Source organism: Brachyistius frenatus, unplaced genomic scaffold (genome assembly GCF_029030835.1).
Source record: "Brachyistius frenatus isolate BFR_SWC_R1_liver_20210118 unplaced genomic scaffold, ASM2903083v1 Contig_408, whole genome shotgun sequence".
Taxonomy (NCBI): Eukaryota; Metazoa; Chordata; class Actinopteri; family Embiotocidae; genus Brachyistius; species Brachyistius frenatus.
Window position 1 is genome coordinate 143,387 of NW_027211007.1, and position 14,251 is coordinate 157,637.

At 52.7% G+C, this 14,251-nt stretch overlaps 2 protein-coding genes across 3 annotated transcripts; both read right to left on the bottom strand.

Moving 5' to 3' along the window:
- Window positions 1–109: 109 nt before the first annotated feature.
- On the bottom strand, window positions 110–7,158 carry LOC138636816 (MAP/microtubule affinity-regulating kinase 3-like). Of its 2 annotated transcripts, XM_069725069.1 has the most exons (18): window positions 6,618–7,158; window positions 5,388–5,549; window positions 5,248–5,301; window positions 5,085–5,133; window positions 4,896–4,961; window positions 4,707–4,777; window positions 4,536–4,592; window positions 3,958–4,092; window positions 3,716–3,817; window positions 3,409–3,528; window positions 3,218–3,317; window positions 3,010–3,122; window positions 2,803–2,935; window positions 2,496–2,713; window positions 2,286–2,383; window positions 1,929–2,201; window positions 1,686–1,730; window positions 110–1,558 (listed from the first exon to the last, which is right to left on the bottom strand). In XM_069725069.1, the coding sequence occupies exons 1-18, from the start codon at window positions 6,666–6,668 to the stop codon at window positions 1,189–1,191; spliced, it is 2,217 nt and encodes a 738-aa protein (XP_069581170.1). In that variant the 5' UTR covers window positions 6,669–7,158; the 3' UTR covers window positions 110–1,188. The 2 variants fall into 2 exon arrangements, with proteins under 2 accessions (XP_069581170.1, XP_069581171.1); XM_069725070.1 differs by lacking the exon at window positions 1,686–1,730.
- Window positions 7,159–8,802: 1,644 nt separating this feature from the next.
- On the bottom strand, window positions 8,803–13,575 carry tnfaip2a (tumor necrosis factor, alpha-induced protein 2a). The gene is made up of 13 exons (XM_069725063.1): window positions 13,507–13,575; window positions 12,919–13,008; window positions 12,377–12,837; window positions 12,070–12,281; window positions 11,835–11,949; window positions 11,552–11,674; window positions 11,377–11,471; window positions 11,090–11,182; window positions 10,744–10,870; window positions 10,522–10,647; window positions 10,284–10,433; window positions 9,891–10,015; window positions 8,803–9,062 (listed from the first exon to the last, which is right to left on the bottom strand). Exons 2-13 carry the CDS (start codon window positions 12,980–12,982, stop codon window positions 8,870–8,872), a joined length of 1,884 nt encoding a protein of 627 aa, XP_069581164.1. The 5' UTR covers window positions 12,983–13,008; window positions 13,507–13,575; the 3' UTR covers window positions 8,803–8,869.
- Window positions 13,576–14,251: the final 676 nt, after the last annotated feature.

The window sequence follows — 14,251 nt, forward strand, 5'->3', positions numbered from 1 at the left end:
AAAGTAACACAATACAGTGATCATGTAACAAAAACAAAAACGATGATGTAAAAACGCAGCGATGATGAAACCAGCGTGGCCTTTCTGGGCTTCTGTAGTTTCACGGTGGTTCAAAGAGACTCCAGACAGGAAGTTGTGTTGCGTTCGAGGCGTTTAATGAGACACGTGAACACGAGGTTCCGTTAACGAACAACAACGATCGGCTGCTGATCAGCTGATCGCTCACACGTACAAAACAAATCAACATGAAAACAAGGTGAGAAACTATTTACATTCACAAACACCAACTCACACCAACATGTCTACGTGGCCCCGCCCACGGCCCCTCCTCTGGGCTCGGGTGGGCGGAGCCAAAACACTGCAGTCACTAAAGAGAGGCTCCTTCAAAATAAAACAAATGTGAATGAAAGCAGAAAGAAGTTCCCGTGTCTTCTTTTAACACTGGACTCAAAGTCCCATGGTCCTTTGCTGCAGTCGGTGTCCATTCATTCAGACCTGTGAGGAGGAGCTGCCCCTGCTGTGCTGGGGGAGGGGAGGGAAACCCCGAACAGACAGACAGAGACAGAGACACACAGACGAGTGACATCATTGCGAGCAGAGAAAGAGCATCAATAACCAATAATCAATCAATATAGACGAGCGTCCAATCAGCACACAGACAGAAGGGAGCGATCTCCAATCGTCCGTCGGTGTTTACGTTGATCTGCAGCCGGCCGACGACCAATCAGCAGCCGCTCGTCAGTTTTTAGAGCCGAACTGTGGAACAAGTCGGTTCCAGCTTCTGTTTCCGTCTCACGCAGACGAAGACGAAGACGAAAATGTCCATGTGGACATTTTATCTCATGTTTTACATCGATCTGTTCGCTTCTGCAGACGATCAATAAATCAACACATCAGACTGAAACACGTACAAACCACCTGTCTGTCTACCTGTCTGTCTCCTTCTCCACCCATCTCTCTTTCTGTCTCCACCTGTCTGTCTCTCTTCCCACCTGTAAGTCTGCCCCTCCACCTGTATGTCTGTCCCTCCACCTGTCTGTCTCTCTCCCTACGTGTCTGTCCCTCCACCTGTGTGTCTGTCCCTCCACCTGTCTGTCTCTGTCCCTCCACCTGTCTGTCTCTCTCCCTACTTGTCTGTCCCTCCACCTGTCTGTCTGTCCCTCCACCTGTCTGTCTGTACCTGAGTGTCTACAGCTTGAGCTCGTTGGCGATCTTCGAGGCGATGTTCTTGAAGGCGATGGAGGTTCCTGAAATCCGTTTGAAGCGGACGCCGTTGAGCGAGAGGCGGGGCAGCTTGCACACCTCCATCTCCCATTGGACGAGGCTGTCGGCGTGTCCGTCGCCGTGGACGCACAGCAGCAGGAAGCGCTCGCGCTGCTCGTAGTCGCAGTTGTTGGCGTCCAGGACTTTGCGGATCTCCCTCATCATGTCCAGCGGCTCCATGGAGGACGTGGTCTTCATGCTCCAGGTGAACCGGAGCGAGCGCGGCTTCGAGTCCCTCAGCTGAGGAGCGGCGGGAGAACCGGGCTCGTCCTTCGGATCGGACGACACGGTGCGACTGAGGAGACACAAACCAGACCGCTGACAATCACAATACTGCTCTCTGATTGGACAGACGCCGCACTTGCCACTCACCCTCTAAAACCAATCAGAATAAAGAGAATCATGAGACCCGATTGACCCACCTGGACCCATCGGGTCGGCCATCCTTCTCAACCTCTGACACCCCTCTGACAGCGAGGACACGAGGAAGGAAGGGAGGGAGGAAGGAGACAAGGGGGAAAAGAAAGGAGACAAGGATGTGAGGAAGGACGAAGAGGAAGAAGGAAGGAAACAGCGTGTTCTGGTTCTGGTTCTGGTTCTGGTTCAGACTCCACCTGCCTACACACTCAGAGAGAACAGCTCCCATGATGCCTCACTCTGCCTACCTGCGTGTGAGTTTGGAGGTGAGCTTGGAGAACAGGTTGACGGAGCCTCTGGCCCGTGATTGGGCGAGGGGCGTGGCGTCATGTGACAGGCTGGGGGAGGCGGGGGGGCCGTTGTAGGTGGCGGTGCGTCGCTCTCGGAGCTGACCGCCGTGGAAGGTGCTGCGACTAGCCGTCCCGCGAGGGAAGCGAAGCCGGTCGGGAGGGGTCGCTCCGCTGCTGACGCTGTGGGTGGAGGCTCCGCCCACTGACCTCTTGCTGGGCGTGGTCACCGTGCTGAAGGGGAGGGGCCAGAGGGAGGTTCACGTATTAACAGATGTGGCTGGGTGACCGGGACCTGGACCAGCTGCGGGACTCTACCTGTTCTCTTTGCCGTTGTGGACCACGGAGTGCCGGTCGGTGGAGCTCCTCTCGTTGCAAACATACGTGTTCCTCCGCGTCATGCTGGACGACCCCCCCTGTAACACACCGCCAGTTAGAACCCGGTAGAACCAGTTAAAAGCAGGCACACCAGTTAGAAACAAGTAGAACCAGTAAGAACTCGGACCGTCTTTCGGATCTCACACTTACGTTCACCTGCCTGACAGGTACGCTCACAGGGGGCGGGGCTGACGTCTTCCTCCGATCTGGGATGTCGGCCATGTTGGGGTTGTTGGCGTTCCCCAGCAGAGGACTGCCCGCCTCCACGGGACTGGACTTCCTGTTGGGACCTCCCCCGTCCGGCTTGGCCTCCCCCTCCGCGGCGGCCGGACTCCTCCGGGGTTGAGGAGGAGCCGAGGCCGGGACCACTGAGGGGGGAAGGAGATAGGAGGGCGGGGGTTAGTGCGGCCTGCGGGCTTGACGTGGGTCAAACTGTGGTCCTGGTCTGGGTGCGCACCTTGGTCGCTGTATCTCCTCTGTTTGGAGGAGGAGGAGGAGCGCTGGACGAGGAGGCGAGCCGGAGACTGGTTGCTGCTGGACGGGCGAGGTCTGAGCAGAGAGACGCCGGACGACGAGTCGCTCGCTTCCCCCTGAACCACAAAAACAACGGTCAGTCCCGCCGATGACCTCACCTTCACCCGCGTTACCACGGTAACCCCCTCACCTCAGCAGCTCTGCGTGACAGCAGCAGGTAGGTGGCTGTGATGTCATCGTACTTCAGCCTGGTGAGCGAATCGTTGATCTTCTCTCTGGAGTAACCCATCTCCACCATGAGGTCTGACGCACAACACACAGACACACATCAATACACACACGTTGTGATGGGTGTGTGTGTGTGTGTGTGTGTGTGTGTGTGTGTGTGTGTTGTGTACCGATCCTCTTCTGGTCTCTGATGTCCAGCTCCGGTTCGATGAACGGTTTCAGTTCGTTTTCATCAGAGCTGCTGTTGATCCAACGATCCTTCATGATTTGCTGAAAAAGGAAACATTCATTGATGATATATTGGTAATGTATTGGTAATGTATTGGTAACGTATTGATGACGTATTGTCAGAGGTTCTGACCTCCAGAGTTCCTCTTTTCCCCGGGTTCAGCACCAGGAAACGCTTCAGCAGGTTCTCACAGTCGGTGGTCATGTAGAAGGGAATACGGTATTTCCCTCGCAGCACTCGCTCTCTCAGCTCCTACAGACAGAAACCAACAGACGTCGGCACCACAGACCCGGACAGCCAGCGACCTGCGCTAGAAAACCCTCCTCTCTGAACGACGGGGCAGCCGGGTGACGGGGCTATCGGTTTCCCTCTGCTTCCAGTCTTTGTGCTAAGCTAGGCTAAACACGTGACTCTTTATTACGACCTGCGTGTCACTGACCTTGAGGTTCTGTCCGTCAAACGGCAGAGACCCGCTGACCAGAGTGTAGAGGATCACCCCCAGACTCCAGACGTCCACCTCTGGGCCGTCGTACTTCTTACCCTGAAACACACAACAGAGCGAAAGATGTCGTTTCAGTCCAAAAAAAAAGTCTCCAACCAGCGGAGACGTAGAGAACGGTGTCCCTGAAGGGGCGGGGCTTACGCGCGTCCTCAAATGTTAGCCTCGTGGGGCGTGAGTACCTGGAAGAGTTCAGGAGCAGCGTACGGAGGAGAACCACAGAAAGTGTCCAGTTTCCCGCCGACGGTGAACTCGTTGCTGAAACCGAAGTCTGCGATCTTAATGTTCATGTCGGCATCCAGGAGGAGGTTCTCCGCCTGCAGGAGGTGGGAGGAGTTTCAATTTCAGCAGGAGGACACACACACACACACACACACACACACACACACACACACACACTCAGTGAGCACTTTATTAGCAACACCTCTACACCTGCCTACTGACGCAACGGTCCCACCGACCAATCACGAGTCAGCAGTGTTTGTGCAGGTCAGGAGCTGCAAGGTCAAACTGGTTGAAGCTGACAGAAGTGTTACAGTAAGACCTACGACAACAATAACAACAACAACAGCAGCAGCAGGTGACCTGACACCTGTCAGCCCAGAACAGAAGTGTGCGGCTGCGATGAGTTCAGGTCAACGTGCTGGTGAAGAAGCTCACTGAGGCCCAAACACAGCGTTACTCTGCTGTCCCTAATAAAGTGGTCACTCAGTGTTCATGTCAGACGGGGAATCTGAGCTCCGGGTGAATCGTGCGTTACCTTAAGGTCACGGTGAACTATGCGCTTCTGATGGCAGTACTGAACTGCAGACACAATCTGTGGACAGACAGATGGACAGAGAGACAGACAGACAAAGAGAGACAGACAGAGTGTTAGACTGCACTTACTGTACTCGTGTATTATGGGATGGAGACAGTGCGTGTGTATTACCTGTCTAAATTTAGCCCTGGCCTCCTTCTCCTTCATCCTGCCATGAGCTACGAGGTAGTCAAACACTTCACCTGCACACAGTACACACTCAATGAAGGTCAGAGGTCAGAGGTCACATCGCACGACCGATTGTTCTTACACGTATGACCCGAACGCGGTCGGAGCGTGACGCTGGTGCACGAGACTGACCTCCGCTGGCGTACTCCATCACCAGGTACAGAGTCTTCTCCGTCTCTATGACCTCAAACAGCTTCACTGCACACAGGCGAGACAGGTGAGACAGGAGAGACAGGCGAGACAGGTGAGACAGGAGAGACAGGTGAGACAGGTGAGACAGGTGAGACAGGAGGGATTAACAGCATCGATCAGGTGACTCACCGATGTTGGGGTGGTTTAAGATCTTCATTATTCGGACCTCTCTGAAGAGCTGAGACACAGAGGACACAGAGGACAGGTGTGAAACGATCACGTCAGCTCTACCAATCAGAGTATTGATCACCTGGACGACCGGGAAGTTTCACCCGTCCCAGACGGGACTCACCTTCTGCAGGCTAGTGGGGTTCAGCTGGGTCTTATCGATGATCTTGATCGCCACCTGTCAGGGAGGCAGCACGGTCAACACTCAGTGTCTATGCGGGTGTCGGGGATATTTCCCAGCAGCCACCTCTGCCTGCGTCTCACCTCGCGTCCCGTCAGGACATGTCGAGCTAGCTTCACTTTGGCGAAGTTTCCCTTCCCGATGGTTTTCAGCAGCCGGTAGTTTCCGACGTGCGGCGACTCGTCCGTGGTGGAGCGAGCAGAGCGGGCCGGCACCTCGCCACGCCCCTCATCCACCGAGGCATGCTGGGAAATAAACACACACACACACACACACACACACACACACACACACACACACACACACACACACACACACACACACACACACACACCCGGGGTCAATTACATCCCAATCAACGGATCAATTCCCTGTTGATAGTCTGTGAAACCACAACAGACCAGGACACACAAACACCCACCTGACCAGGCGTGTGACCCCTTCAACCACCTGACCAGGCGTGTGACCCCTTCAACCACCTGACCAGGCGTGTGACCCCTTCAACCACCTGACCAGGCGTGTGACCCCTTCAACCACCTGACCAGGGGTGTGACCCCTTCAACCACCTGACCAGGTGTGTGACCCCTTCAACCACCTGACCAGGCGTGTGACCCCTTCAACCACCTGACCAGGCGTGTGACCCCTTCAACCACCTGACCAGGCGTGTGACCCCTTCAACCACCTGACCAGGCGTGTGACCCCTTCAACCACCTGACCAGGCGTGTGACCCCTTCAACCACCTGACCAGGGGTGTGACCCCTTCAACCACCTGACCAGGGGTGTGACCCCTTCAACCACCTGACCAGGTGTGTGACCCCTTCAACCACCTGACCAGGCGTGTGACCCCTTCAACCACCTGACCAGGTGTGTGACCCCTTCAACCACCTGACCAGGGGTGTGACCCCTTCAACCACCTGACCAGGTGTGTGACCCCTTCAACCACCTGACCAGGGGTGTGACCCCTTCAACCACCTGACCAGGCGTGTGACCCCTTCAACCACCTGACCAGGGGTGTGACCCCTTCAACCACCTGACCAGGTGTGTGACCCCTTCAACCACCTGACCAGGCGTGTGACCCCTTCAACCACCTGACCAGGCGTGTGACCCCTTCAACCACCTGACCAGGCGTGTGACCCCTTCAACCAGAGTAAAAACCCGGCAGTACGTGAAGCTGCTCGATGACGTGCTCTGCTTCTGTGATGTCATGCATGTGATGGAGGATTGTTTCGTCATGTTTTTGTCGGTGACCTCACTTCACTAAACTGACGGACTGACGTCACCGACAAAAACAACCGTTAAAAGTTGACACTCACGTTTTCGGCGTCCCGCTCGTTGACGGTGGGCAGGGGGGTCCTGGTGGACATGTTACCCGGGTCAGTGCGAGGCAGGTTCGGTCATGAAGCCGCCCGTCTGAACTTAGCGGACTGTGGCGAGTTGCCGGAACCTCAGGCGGGGTTTACCTGAGCAGGTGGCCACCCGGCATCACTGACCCCGGTCCCTGGCAGCAGGACCGGAGGGTTATCTGGCCTGGCTCGGCTCGGCTCGTCTTCTTTCCCGGCAGTTTTTAACCGACATCGATCCAAACGGAACCGGAGCAACAGTTCCTCTTTGCTGGCTAAGTTAGCCGGCTAGCCCGCTAGCAGCCCCGGCAGACCGGGGTGTCCGTGTTGTTGGGACCAGAACGGGCCCGAATCCACCTGCTGGCCTCTGGTTCGGGTCGTCTTAGTGAGACGGTGCCGGTTCGGTCAGCTCGGCGCGCGGTTTAGCCCGTTCAGCTTCTCCTCATCCCCTCCGGGAGACTCTCCGTTAGCCGCTCTGCTAGCCTCAGCCAAGATGGAGGACTAACCCAGCCCAGCGCGCTGACGGGATATGACGTCAGAGACAGCGTGTGACGTGATTGGCGAGTCGGGCCGAGCGGCGGTGTTTGTTGTTGCTAGGGTGACTGGACAGAAAGAACAACAGTCCTCCTCCTCCGCCTGTCAGCTGTCAGTCTCGTGTCTGTCAGTCTCGTGTCTGTCAGTCTCGTGTAACGTATCTGAAAAGGAATTAATAAATCCGATTCTGAAAGTTGTTGCCGTGACAACAGACGATGCTGAAAACAATCTACAGATTCTGAAAGGTGGATGTTTCACACATTATTCAACCGGACAACCAAGATCCAGCTGGTCGGGTCGGACCGGCTCCCCTTGTTTTGTTTTTTCTAGATCTCGTTCCTTATTCTTTAAAAAAATAAAAAATAAATAAATAATAAAATTAAAAAAAAGCCTTTTTTTGGCAGCTTTAACATCTTACAAAAACTCGGTGCCTGACGCAAGTTTTGTGACGTTTTCCATATGAAAACTATAGAAAATATTAACACTAGTATTAATGGGGGGATGAAATTTGTGGTAGTTTTTTTTATTTTATTATTTATTTATTATTAATTAATTTTTGTTAAATTTATTTATTTGTTACTGACTTTTTAACAACTTGTTGACCTATGACTGCATTTACAACACAAACACGCAACCATGTGGCTTTTTAAGGGGGAGTCACCCACTCCATTTGTAGGAGGAGTTTGTTAAAATTTGTGAAGTCGGTTCAGGTTTTAACCAGCAGGGGGAAGCAAAGTGTAACAAGCAGCTGAAACCTCCTGCTTCCTCACTCATTATTTGTGTTCCTCGTGTGCTGCTGAATAAATCGTCATGGAAACATCAGACAAACAAAGAACAGACGACAGAACAGCAGCTGCACTGAAACACACATTTATTTAGACCCGACAGTTGGACTGTTCCTTTAAATCCAACAGAAGAACACAGCTGTACTTTGATATCACGACTTACGATTGAACCTTCATCTGATCCGCAGCTCTTTTCATGATTTTATTGAATCGATGTGTTTACAGCGGAGAACTTAGAACTCTGCAGTTCTCTTGATAATATAACAATTCAAACCAGAACCTGGTTTTAACATGAAAGGTTTCGACAACAGGAAGTAAACTGAACTCTGAGGAACCCCAGGACTAAAACTTAAGGGATCCCAGTACCAAACCCTGAGGAACCCCAGGAGTGAACCCGGAGGAACCTCAAGACTAAAACCTAAGGGAACCCAGGAGTGAACCCGGAGGAACCTCAAGACTAAAACCTGAGGGAACCCAGGAGTGAACCCGGAGGAACCTCAAGACTAAAACCTAAGGGAACCCAGGAGTGAACCCTGAGGAACCTCAAGACTAAAACCTAAGGGAACCCAGGAGTGAACCGTGAGGAACCTCAAGACTAAAACCTAAGGGAACCCAGGAGTGAACCCTGAGGAACCTCAAGACTAAAACCTAAGGGAACCCAGCACTAAACCCTGGGGAATCCCAGAACTAAAAACGGAGGAACCCCAGACTGGATCTGTGCCTGAACCAGGTTTCATCTGAGGCGTCTTTCCATCTTCCTATAAGATTAGTGAGTTTAAATGTAACAACCTATGAACACATTAAAATGCTGATTATTTGGTACGATGATGAAGCAGATATTTAACTGTAAACTCACTGACATGTGAAGTAGCTCTCGTTCTAACATGTTAGCACCCGACAAACCTTTTATGTTTTCAGTCCCATTTGATTGATTTTATTATTGATCCATTTGACTTTGACCTCGGAGAAGAAAGCAGGGCTGTGATTGGTGGAGAGGTTGATGAGGAGGCGGTTCTCCTCCACGCTCCGCCTGATGGAGCGAACGTCAGCGGCGGACAGCCCGCCTTTCAGAGACAGCAGCGCCGAGACGTGAGCGCCGCTGAGGAGAGAGGACACGGAGAGCGACCAATCAGACGATCAGGTCAAAACAACGAGGGAACGTGTGATTGATTCTGTCCTGGCTGAAATATTTAGTCCGATCAAAACCTTCCTGCAGCGCCCCCCTGCTGTGTGGAGGTCTACAGCATGTATTGCAATGTCAGAGAAGTTGGTTATTGAACTGAAGTCTGCATCAAACAGCTGCAGCTCTCAGAGTTATTGATAACTGATCAGCTACAAACACGCGACATCAGAAGTTTATCAGAGCTGACGCCGTATTTTAATTAATAAAATCATCTGCTTCTATTCAAGCGTTTTTGTTTTTTGTTTTTAACTCATTAATAAATGAGGAACAAACACAGAGACCAATCAATAACACGATCATATCGCCACGTCATCTGGTCAGAAGTAAATCCTCCTCCTTCTCTCTGACATCACTTCCTGTTTTGACTCTGGACCAATCAAATAACGTCATGATGAAAAGTGAACTGTCTCTGCGTGTTGATTCAACTCCTCTCGGTAGTTTTCCACACACACACACACACGCACACGCACACGCACACGCACACGCGCACGCACACATCTGTGACACCCGAACCCCACCCCGGCTGCACCTGCCGTCTCCATGGCAACCAGGTGCTCCTCACAGTGGATCCAGGTCACAGCGTCAGTGTTTGTGTGACACACATGGGTGTGTCTGCATTTGAGGTTTCATGTGTCGTGTATGTTTCTGAACAGCAACACATGGATGTGCAGATATGACACCTCGTCCCAGTGGCCCCCCTCTCCTCCACCTCCCCCTCTCCCTCCCCCTCCCCGTCCCACCCACCTGAGGTCGGGGAAGCTCTGGGCCAGAGTGACCAGCTCCAGCTGAACACTTGCAGGATCCTGCAGCCGCAGAATCTCAGCGAGGCTGCAGATCATCAGACCGAGCTGAGAGACGTCGCTGCATCCCTGAAACACACTGACTGTCAGTACTCAGAGTACTACAGGAGAGTACTACATGTAGAATACTACAGGAGAATACCACAGGAAAGTACTACATGTAGAATAGTACAGGAGAATACTACAGGAGAGTAGTGCATGTAGAATACTACAGGAGAGTACTACATGTAGAATACTACAGGAGAATACCACAGGAGAGTAGTGCATGTAGAATACTACAGGAGAGTACTACATGTAGAATACTACAGGAGAGTACTACATCAGAGTACTGTCTCACCTCCTGTGTGAAGAAGCTGCTGATCTTTTGGCTGTCTTCGATCATCCTCTGAGCTCCGACCACCTGCTCCTCTCTGCTCTTCTTCTTGCTCTTCATCATCCTCTTCACATACCGCAGGGCCACGTCCCTATGGAGGACACTCACCAGGGACTGCCGGGACACAGGTGGGTCAGACAGATAGGTGGACAGGCAGGTGACTGACAGGTGGACAGACAGGTGGACGGGCGGGACGTCTCACCTGTCTGCAGGCTGGTTTCAGGTCGGTCAGATCCTCCAGCTGTTGGTTCAGAGAGTCCAGCATCAGGTCGACGACAGGAAGTGAGCCGTCCAGCCAGACCTCCGTCCACAGCAGACTCAGGGACAGCTGGCGTCGGCCATAGAAGAGAACAGAGACACTGTGTTTCGGGGACGTTTCTGACTATTAGTACTGCATCAGAGTACATATATCAGGTATTTGTACCTTCAGCTGGACCTGAAGAGGACAGGTGAAACACCTGTACCCACAATCCCTCAGGCCAGACAGAGTGTCCAGACAGCGGTGTCTCTGCTCCTCAGACAGACTTCCTGTTTGACCCGTGATGTAATCCCTGAGAAACCAATAGGCAGCAGAGCTTAAACACTACATATCCCAGAATGCTCTCTGGGTTTCAGAGAACAGAGCAGTTTAGAGATACAGATACGATACACTTTCGGTGTTATGATTTCATACTGAAGTCTGATTGGCTGATCGTCCACCTGCCATCTGCTGAATATAAAAACAAACCAGGAAGTGAAGCGGAGAAGAGTGAATGCAGGTGTGATCTCACCTGAGCTGCTGCTCACAGACCAGCTGAGCTTTGATCACTGAGCCGAAGTTACTGTGGCTCCCCTTCACAAAGTCCTCCACACACTTCGTATAGCTGAAACACACACACACACACACACACACACACACACACACACACACACACACACACACACACACACACACACACACACACACACACACACACACACACACACCACGTCATTATAAGATGGCCTCCACACCGCTACACTGTTTACAACTATAAAGCCTTTATTGGTCTTCCTGTCTGTGGTGGGCGTGGCCTACCTGCACAGGAAGTTCTCCAGGTGAATCGTGAGCCTCTGAGCTTTGCTCGGGTCTTTGATCGCACAGCTGAACTCGGTCAGGGAGCTGTCCATCACCTGGCAACACAAACACCACGGCACTGAATACGTTTACATGGGGAGCACACAGAACCTCACCTGTAAAATCGGAGTCCCACCTGTATGACGTCCAGCCCCAGCGGACTGAAGCAGTAGGAGTCGATGAGTTCAGGTGTGCTGCCGCTCAGCCAGCCCTCCTCTTCCTTCCTCAGCGCCGTGTTCAGCCACAGCTTCACTTTGTCCTGCAGAAAACAGCTCATGTTCACGGAGAGCTCGAAACCGGGGTTATGAGTGTAACCATCAGACATCCACACACGTGATTTTAAATGGTTCGGCAGCATTAATCACTTCCCGGATCGGCATCGGCAAGCAGCGCCGCCCTCCTTCTCTGCAGGGTTTTACCTCTTTGTGGGTCAGGTACTGGTCCTCCAGCCGGTTCAGATCGTCCTGCAGCAGCAGGGAACCGAGACAGGCCGTCTTTATCTGTCCGTCCAGGTCTTCGTGTTTCAGGATTTCACTGTTAAGAATCGATCACACAGAATTTCACTTTTCTCTGGATTGTAAATGTTTTCATGCTGCTGCAGCACGAACCAGAAGAAAGTTCAGGTTCAGGTTCTGGTTCCGGTTCAGGACTCACTAAGGGTAGCAGTGGTTGACCCAGAACAGCAGGTAGTTGCAGTCGTCTGTTTCCGATCCAGCAGCAGCGAGTTCAGTCAGCCGAGCGGAGAAGCCTCGATGGTAGAGTCCGGCGTAGACGTTCAGGACGTCCATCTGTGGAGGGTAACAGTCCCTCACCGTCCTCGCCAACGTCAGCAGGTCCTCTCTCACACACTTCCCCACCCGACACACCTGGACAGGTGTGTGAGCGACAGAAACAACATCATCCGCTGCACTCTGAAAACCACTCCTACCTGTCTCTGTCTCTCAGGTGTGTCCTGTCTCACCTGTCTCTTCACAGCTGAGGACAGTTTGTCCCCTCCACTCGACTCGTCCTCCGCAGCCTTCGTCAGTCTCGACTCCACCATGTTGTGCAGCAGCGCGTTGTGAGTACTGAGATATCTCTGAGGACGCCACACTGGGACTCGGTCCTGTGGACAGCCTGTCCAGCGGCGGTCCTGCGCCTCCTGCTGCTGGATGGTGGCCACGGCGCTCCTCAGGACCTCCAGCGGTCCACTGGACGAGGAGGAGGACGACGAGGACGGGGAGGTGGTGAAGGTGTTGTGGATGGCCATCCATATCTGGAGTGTCAGAGCCTCGAAGTCTCTCTGCAGCTGGTCCTCCTCTTCCTCACGGCGGGAGTCCTGACTGAAGAGCTCCTCCTCCTTGATGATCAGCCTCCTGCTGACCTCCTCCAGCTGCTCCTCCTTCTCCTCCTGCTCCTCCTTCTCCTCCTGCTGCTCCTCCTCTGCAGGAAAAGAACACAGAGTGTGTCTGAACCAGATCTCAGCTCACATCATGTTCTAATTGAGGTTCTGCTGGTACTGACCTTCCCTGTGGTTCCGCAGTTTGCAGTTCTTCCAGATCTTCCCTGGGATCCTCAGCCTCCTCATGCCTCCTCCTCAGTCCTCCTCGTCTCCTGCTGAACGATTAAAAACATGACGTGTGTCCTGTGTTGAACTGAGCCCCCCGGAGCAGAGCGGTTTTGCGTGGAACCACAAACTGAGACTCTAAAATGTGTCAGTTTCTGAATGGAGTTTGGTTGGGAGCTCAGCTCAAAGAAGAGCTGAAAGGTGGGTGGGGTGGGGGGGGGAGACGCCCCCTGCAGGACACACAGCGCCTCTTCAACTGATAGAAAGAAAAAAAAAAGAAAAGAAAAAAAGAAGCTGCAGTTTCATAGAGAAGCTGTAAAAAAAAGGACCCTTCACCGGAAACACAAACATGAATCTGATCCACGACACACAAACGATCAAACTCCCGCAGTTTTTTTCTACCTCTCCTCTCCGAGCCGCACGATTCTCTGATGCAGAGGAGGAGGAGGAGCAGGAGGAGGAGGAGGAGGAAGAGGAGGAGGAGGATCGAGGGGTGGGGTGGGAGAGAACGCTGAGTCATGATGTGAAATAAAAGCTGATCTCACCTATGTTGCTCTGCTGACACCGTCGGGACAGAAAAGACCTCCACATGTCCAGGACCAGGATCCAGAACACAACCAGATGACTCGGATGCTGCTGCTCCCAGAGACCGGAGGATGTCTGAGCCTCCTCAGAGCATCTCCTCCTCTTTTGGTCTGAGATACTTTCACTTTCTGTTTCAGTTCTGCACTGCATCACTACACATTCATGGACCTTCATCACCTACTCCTCTTCCTCCTCCAGTGAGAGCGGATTTGTTCTCTGTTGTTTACATGAGTTGTTCATTAAGTCTTAAAAGGGCGATTTCACCCTCAAAATCGCCTTCAGGATTCACTCTGCCACCCTTTAAATAAAGTGACTGAGTGAATCCGACCTCTGGTCAGAGTTTACAAACGTCACCTACAATCACAGCTCCATCAGAAAGCCCCTCAGCCTGTCAGACCGCACTCAGGGCAAAGAGTACACCTTACCGGTCACATGGCTCGCGGCCAATCAGAAGGAAGCTGAGCTGAGCGTCTGTGTGATGTCACTCGGTAACCTGATCGATCGTCAGCTGTTAATAAGTGATGCAGCTCTGATCAATAATAGATGGATTCAGGGGATCACTTTGAAGGTCGTGGCTCAGGTGGAGAGGGGCGGAGCTTCTGCTATAGAGAGGCGGGGCATCCTCAGGTGCAACAGGTGGGGGATTTTTTGTAATCAGGTCATGTGTCTCACCTGTCTGTCTTACCTGTCTCTCCATATGTTTCC